At 38.9% G+C, this 8,246-nt stretch overlaps 1 protein-coding gene across 1 annotated transcript in view; it reads left to right on the top strand.

The window, feature by feature from the left end:
* Positions 1 to 3,160: 3,160 nt before the first annotated feature.
* Positions 3,161 to 8,246, top strand: part of LOC106518052 (methyltransferase-like protein 7A) — a gene marked incomplete at its 5' end in the record, with an annotated part of 6,251 nt that continues 1,165 nt past the window's right edge. The window contains 1 exon segment of the mRNA XM_014009142.1: positions 3,161 to 3,678. Coding sequence (XP_013864596.1) covers positions 3,161 to 3,678 — 518 coding nt within the window.

Genomic DNA, 8,246 nt, shown 5'->3' with positions numbered 1-8,246 from the left:
AGTGGGTCAGTTCGATCCACAATCTGGGTCCTGACAACTCAAAAAGCCCTGCATCAAGTCGAGCCGCGCGCGTAAAGTCACACTGAAATATTACATCAGATAAGTTGAACCGAACCGCGCCCATGGAGCGGTCAGAGCTCAGCAGTGCTCACCTGGAGGTAAATATCTAGGGTTTGATGTGGAGGGAGGCCTAAAAGAGGTGCCGCGGTCCCCTTTGAGAGGACTGCCAAAGTAAAGACGCACTCCCCCCCTCCTCTCCAATACAGGCATCTGCAAGCGGGAGGGGGGCATAGAAGGAGTGTGGGGGGTGGGGGCAAAAGCTACAACATAATTCTAGAGGTGAAAAAACWAATGTTTTATTTTTAAGTAAGAGAATGGTTATTTGTAGCCTTACAGGAGAAAAAAAACAGGACTCAGAGAAGTTTGCCTCGGTCTCACTTCTCCACCTGCGTAGATGTTCCGACACACCGAGAAATGACACATTTCATCCCGCTGCAGGCCAACTCCCTACATAAAGCCCCGCTTAAACAGACCCCCACCATCACCGCCTCTTCGCCCTGTGAAAACACACGCATGACACACAACTGTGTCTCCGTTGAGTCCCGGCGGCGAACAGCCTCGAACTGAGGCTGTGGAGGAAAAAGATGCTGAGGGAGAGGGAGCGCTCTGCGGCACTGTGGGCTGCAGTCAGTCGACACAAAGTGCGGCGGAGCTCCCTCCCGGCGCCGCAAATCTCCCACAAAGCAGAGCAGAAAGTGTTCACTTACTTTGTCCTGGTCCTAGCACGCGTCCCGGCAGCTGTCAGTGAACTGCGGATGTAGAAAAGAGTCGGGAGTAACTGCGGCTGTCGCCATATTGTTGCTGCTACCTTCCTTCCCAGCGCGTGCAGCTGCCCTGCATAATTGATGACTCTCAGCAAATTGTTAGGGAGTGTCTGTAAATGCCTCCGCTTTCAGGAACGGAGAAGAGACCGCAGGACACTGTTTACCGTTCAAAACCACACTCACTCATATCCTGGCTGTCACTGGTACTGCCACAACATTTTTCCAGTTTCATTTATGGAAAAATAAATAGATAAATATTGTTGTTAGAACTAGGGAGTTTCAAAGCTAACGTGACTTTTAATGAGAGTATAGCCTATGTGAAAACAAGACTCTTTAAAATAGAACAAAAGCAAAACAAAACTTTTGTGAAACTGAATCTTTTTAATCTCTTATCAGTTCTTTTTCTTTAATGGATTAAAACAAAATTACTTTAATAAACCAATTGTTTTTCAAATTTGAACTTCAAAGTGCCTTTAAGCATGCACGAGTTATAAACTATCAAAATGTAATTGGTTGGATGATGGACCAATTAATCAATCAATCAGTTTTAATAAGCAGATATTGGCTACTTTTAATAAATATAAATATAGACATATGAAGAGGCAAATTTCAGCAGAAGCCACTGCCTACAAATTAAGCAAGAATACTCTTATTTTTAAGTGTAAAAGTCCTTCTAATGGTTGTTAAATACACATTATTTTGAATTAAGTAATAATCCATTTTATTAAATGAAAAAATGCACATTGTCCAAAGATAAAATGAAACAGTTATTGCTCTATATCAACACTGATTTCTACAGATCATTCATAAAAACTCATATCAGTCAGCCTCTATTTCTATGTATCACATTGGGTCGTAACAGCCAAACAAAACATAGCACTTATAAAGCAAATCAATACATTCCACTTCCATTTCACATATTTACATTGTGCTCAGTCCAAATCATCTTATGTGAACTCAATATACATATACTGTAATGGGATCTGATAGAGCAAGTGGAAAAAAAATTGCATGAGATTTTTCTGAATGCACAAAACAGGTAACACAAATGTCAGGTTTTATCAGAGTTCCTGAAATTAGGATTTGCTATAGGACTTCCTAAAAGTCACTTTACAAAACTGTACTGTTTGTGTACGTCAGTTATGTTTCTTTTTTTATTATTTTTGTAAACATTTCCTTTAAACTCAGCATAGACGGCCCATGATATGGTCACAGTTTGAGGAGAGGATATAAAAAGGAGCTCAAATAAACAGAAAAACTTTATTAAACAAAAGGTGTGACAGTAAAACTTACAAACTCAGAAGAAAAGGCACAACAATTCTCAGTTGCAGCAGGTTGAGTGAACATGTGCGGGCAGGGCAGGAGGTGAAGAGCAGAAACTGAGAAGAAATGATTGACAGCAAAGAAGAAATAATACATATATATATATATATAATAAAATCAAGATTCCAACAAAAAAGAAACAAATAAAATACATAACAACATATAAACACAGATATTTTGTGACTTAGACTTACAGTTTTCATGTCTGTTTTTATAGAAACAGATAAAGGCACACAATGAGAATTAAAAACAAACACTTTCAATATCAAGTTTTGATATTAAGTTGTGGAAAGAACTGAGAACATAATCAGATTAGAGGGCAAGAAATGTTATTACCAATCAAGCTGCAACAGGAATACTGCAAATGATTATTATATGGTCATCTTTAATACACAAAAGAACACCTCTGTTTGTTTGAGAAGTTTCTAGAAATGTGTGGTTTTTGTTTTCCCATCCTCTGTTTTATTTTTGTTCCATGTATAAATACACCTGAAATTTTCTAAAACCAAATTTACTTTTCAAGCCTGAGGTAATAGTCATTTGAGCTTTCAAACTCCACTTTAGGAAATGTTGGGGTCGAAGTCAATAACTTCATAAAATATTCAGTGATCTGTCGTCCTCTAGTGGATACATATTGAACTGCATTTTAGTATTAAATGCCCAACAATGTCCTGAGCCACCTTTATGATTCTCTGGAGTGCTTTCTTCTGATCCACTGTGCAGCTGGAGAAGCCCTCACACAGACACGGTCACCAGCAGTCTCTGGGTGGTGTTGTTCCTCTTAAGGCCCTTCAGGAAGTAGAGCCTCTGCTGGGCCTTCTTCACCTGCTTCTAAAGCCCCAGCGTAAGTCCTCAAAAAAAAATTAGTCCACAAAACTTAACCTGTTTTTGAATGAACAGCGAAAATTCACTGTTTCGGACTTTCGAGTGTGCGAGTCCAAACTTTTAATTTGAAAATCCTAACCGGTAACATAGCGTTTTCCGGCGGAATTTCTCCACATTGTAAACAAGAGGGTCAGCCGAGACGAGAGCAGCAATGAGTTTTCCAATAAGATTTTGGACATTCGTGGTGAACGTGTTATGTTTGCCTCTTCACGTCATCCACGCGGTCGGTTTATACAGCCTGTATAAGCGCATGATTCCGTTTGTGCTGCAGCGCATGTCGGTGAAGTACAACGAGAAGATGCACGAGAGCAAAAAGGAGCTGTTTCGGGATCTGTCGGGGTTCAAGGGGAACGGCGGCCAGCTGACAATCCTAGAGATCGGCTGTGGTACAGGTGCCAATTTTCAGTTTTACCCGCCGGGCACCAAGGTGGTCTGCACCGACCCGAACCCGCACTTTCAGAAGTATCTGGCGGAGAACATGAAGAAGAACGACCGCCTGCGCTATGAGAGATTCGTGGTGTCCACAGGGGAGGACATGTCCTCCGTGGAGGACGAGTCCGTGGATGTGGTCGTCTGCACCTTGGTGCTCTGCAGCGTCACAGACGTCGCACAAACCCTGAGGGAGATGCACCGTATCCTGAGACCTGTGAGTGGATTCATTCATTCATTCATTCATTCATTCATTCATTCATTCATTCATTCATTCATTCATTCATTCATTCATTCATTCATTCAGTCAGTCAGTCATAATGTGTTTATCTTCATCCATGTTGTTGCAATTTTTATCTTAATAAAATATCCCTTTGGCTAGTTTGAAAGTGTGAAAAATCCACTATTTTTGGGGGTTGAGACAAAAAATAGGGACATTTTTTAAAGTGTCCTGATGCATCTCAGTAATCCAGGTGGAAAAAAAAATCAAAAAGGAAAAAATCAGTAGGTCATCTGGATGGGTTGTTCTTTAGTGAAACGTTTCGTCTCTCCTCCAAGAGACTTCTTCAGTCTGATGAGTTTCACTTCTTCAGTCTGATGAGTTTCAGGCGAACTCAGCCTTAAAAGCACTGCCTCCACATGATGGACAAACAGGTTAGTCACAGTCGCAAGCTGAAGAAGTCTCTTGGATGAGAGACGAAACGTTTCACTAAAGAACAGCCCATCCAGAGGACCTACTTATTTCGTTCTTTTTGACATTTATTAAAATTTCCTACAAATACAAAATGTAAAAGATACCATCCTAATACTGAATAAATTTGTAATAGTACACATGATTTTACTCATTTTTTGCCACAGCTGGCATAGTCTTTTTTTTAACATGGTGCCCAAATTGAAACAGAAAGTRATGAAAAATAGGAATCTCTAAAAGTTATGCAAACCTCGACTCTTCTTCATTTCTGATATCAACAAAATAATTCATTGAAACATCAGATTATTTTCTACTGTCTGTTATTAACCATTGTAGCAAAGTTTTCATAAGTACCTTACTCTTCCTTGTTACTTTCTGTTACTGTGTGTACAAGTATCTCAACAACTGCTCATCTCAGTTGGAGGGACCTTTTGGCAAAATGTTATTGTTATCTTTATGCATTCATATGTATTACAAACATCTGATGTCACAGGCACTTTAAGAACAGTTTTCCTTAGTACTAGGCTACATAATAATAATTGGTAGACTATTAGAATTGAACTGACTAAATGTGTTTCATAATCATGAGGTTGATGACATCTTCTGAACTAGACCCATCAAGTTCATTTTGACAATGTTTCTCCAATAATGACTGATTAATCTATAATGCACTCATAATTTTCATAGGGAATGAATGTGTTGTTTTGCCTATCTAAATGGTTTGTTTTTAATATATTGCCTCACAGAATCGTTTCCTCCAAATGATACACCCCTCAGTTTCGGCCTACAATAGTTACCTTTATTTGAAAGTTTTATTAATTGATAGTGCCAGATAATGTTGCCATCTGAACTGGACTCTGGTTTAATCATTAACTACTTGAGCTTTTTATCTCATTAAACAAGCACCCTTTGATAATTATTCAAAGATTTATATCAAATGTAGTATTTTCCATATCAGAGTAAAAATCAGTTCTGACATGCAGTCTCATAAGTATGCAGTATAAGTAGTAAATGTAGTTACGTAATGATTGTAGTGTCATTTTAAATGTGGAAGTTCATGTTATGTTGAACTCTAACACAAATCCAGCCCACACCCTGAACTCAAAGAAATATGTACTTTTACAGTTTGAGTAAACCCTTAAGTTCACAAGTTAATTTTACATTTACCAAACTCAACAGATCTCCAAATATTGCATATTACACTTTAAAAAAAATGTCTAAAATGTCTATAACTCCACTCCTCTTCTTAAGAGGATCTTATAATAAAAGGTGGTGGGTGATATGCATTCATTTGTGAAATGTTGGGCCTTATGTTTCATTAGTGTTTTATATAAAGCACTTTTTGCAACAGTTGTTGGTTTTAAAATGCCTGTGACATACATATCATTCAAATACAAAAACTCAAAGAAAACGTCTTTATATTTAAGAAATTTGACATAATATACATGATTTTACCCATTTTGTCACATAACTGGCATACTTTTTAATTTAGCTCAGCCAACGTTAAACAGGAAGTGACATCAAAGTGAAACTCTTAGGGAACTCCCTGGTCTTTAATTATTAAAACTATTGAACTCTGCCTCTTCTTCATCTCTCTGATGATGACTCAAAATAATCCAAACAAACATCAGATTCTTCTCTACAGCTTGTGTTGTTATTCGCTGTGACATTGCTGTTTACATGCAAACGTTCCCCTTTGACATCACTTCCTGTTACTGTACATGCAAATATCTCAACAACTGTTCATCTCAGAAATGTGATTTTTTTTAACAATAAGTCACCAATATCATCCTGTCTAAAATGCATTCATATTTATTACGAAAATTTGATGTCACGGGCACTTTAAATGTGCATTATAAACAAACCTTGAAGTATCTGAGGAAGGAACTGAGCATTGTATGACTATGCCAGACTCAGATCTGTGACCTAGAACTCGCCAAAAAAATTAAAATAAATAAATAAAAATAAAAACACCTCTTGTTATTCCAGTCATCACCCCATCCTGCACCAACTTTGGTAAATTAAAACTCTTTGGGGATTGTTCTTGATAACGTCTTGTCTTTTGAGCCACACTTTGTTACCACAGCAAAATGACTGTATTTTTTTAAGGAAACTAGGAGTTTTTAATATTTATCTGAATTGATAATGACACTGTTTTACAAAAGATTTATTGAATCTGTTTTATGGTTCTGCTTTATTGCGTGGTACGCTAATTTGTTTCTGGGTAACTAAACCAGGTTGGGTGATCTGGTTAAAGTTGCTGGTAAGATTTCAGKTAGGACTCAGGTCCAGCTTGTGGAACTGTACAGAGTGTATAAAAAAAGGAAACCCAACTTAACATTGTCACCGTGGCAAAACTATACATATTACAGCAGGAAGCATAGTTTCACCTAAAAGTAGACAACAAATGCTTTCTGATGATACCTCATTCATGAATTTCCAGTTACACACAACTGTGCAGCATTGTGTTGAAATTTGGGTTACTCTTTGGAGGTGGCTCACTCAGAAATGCAACAAATTAAACACAGACTTGTATCTTTTTTTCTTAGAAATTGTATTCCTTTTGTGCATTCAGGACATTTTCAAAACATGTTTCCCTTTCTTCACTGTCCAGTGCCTTCCACATGTCCCCCTCCCTCTCAACACACAGCAACACACATCGACGTGTCATGCCGTTCGCGGCTCGTCGGATGGTGCAACACTTCAACCTCGTGCTCAATTCTCTGTTGCAAGTCCTGCAGGTTGTGTGGAGGAGTTACAAACACTTTATCCTTCAGCAAAGACACTTGCGATTACACCCAATGAGTTATGAAATGAACCATGTTAATTTCATTGACTTGGAAAGTGAGCCACCTCCAAACAGTGACCCAAATTTCAACACAATGCTGCTCAGTCGTATGTAACTGGAAATTCATGAATGAAGTATCGTCAGAAAGCATTTGTTTTCAGCTTTTAGGTGAAACTATGCTTCTTGTTGTAATATACTGTATATAGTTTTGCCATGGTGACGATGTTAAGCCAGGTTTCCTTTTTTTGATACACCCTGTATAACTAGCCTGGTTTAAACCAGACCCTTGTCCTTCATTGCTTCGTACAAGGGTCTGGACTCTCTGCTATAGAGAAGTGATTCTTGCTGGAGGCGTGGCCTCTGCTGAAGTTTAAAATGATTGGATCGAGGGTCTGGACTCTCGGCTATAGAGAAGCGATTCTTGCTGGAGGCGTGGCCTCTGCTGAAGTTTAAAATGATTGGATCATTTGCCCGAACAAAATTCTGAAGAAATCCTTGTCTATGGGAGAAATCCCAGCCAGAGCAGTGAAGGGAAACTAAGAATGGAGCGGAACTGTGTAGGAAGGCAAGGGCCAGGTTATGTATAACAGGCAGGTGCTGAGAAAGGCAAACTCTGTCAGGTTATGTTCAGACCATCCTCTCTCCTGAGATTTTCTGCTGCTTCCTTCTGGTCGTYGGTATAAAATGCCTGCTCAAAATTRTAAGTGTTGCTGTTAATGCTRCTAAACATTGCAATTGTTGATGATAAACGGTTTAATTTGGGCTTTTCTTTTTTTTCCTCTCTATTTTAGCGTAACTTATATGTTGTTTGATATGTGGACATGCTGCAAATTAATTTCCCATTGGGGACAATAAATTATCAATCAATCCATCCACAAAATGTAAACCTCAACATCCAATTTTTTTATTACCGTAATTTCATTAAAACCAAACAAATAATTTTATATACAATATACAATAACAAGAAAAATATAAAAAGAAAAATGAGACTATAGCTGAAAAAAGCTGGACTCAAGGACAGCACAGAGGCACTTATCCTAGCTGCACAGGAACAGGCCCTAAACATCAGAGCAATAGAGGCTCAGATCTACCACACCAGACAAGACCCAAGGTGTAGGTTGTGCAAGGAGGCCCCTGAGACAGTCCAGCACATAACAGCAGGGTGCAAGATGCTGGCAGGGAAAGCGTACATGGAACGACATAACCAAGTGGCGGGCATAGTGACACAGAATATGGACTGGAAGCCCCAAGATTGAAGTGGGGAACACCCCCAAAGGTGGTGGAGAATGACCGAGCTAAGATACTG

The sequence above is a fragment of the Austrofundulus limnaeus genome, unplaced genomic scaffold (assembly GCF_001266775.1).
Source record: "Austrofundulus limnaeus strain Quisiro unplaced genomic scaffold, Austrofundulus_limnaeus-1.0 Scaffold55, whole genome shotgun sequence".
In the NCBI taxonomy this organism is placed as follows: Eukaryota; Metazoa; Chordata; class Actinopteri; order Cyprinodontiformes; family Rivulidae; genus Austrofundulus; species Austrofundulus limnaeus.
The sequence above is the reverse complement of the archived record's forward strand: the minus strand, read 5'-3'. Positions and strand labels throughout refer to the sequence as shown.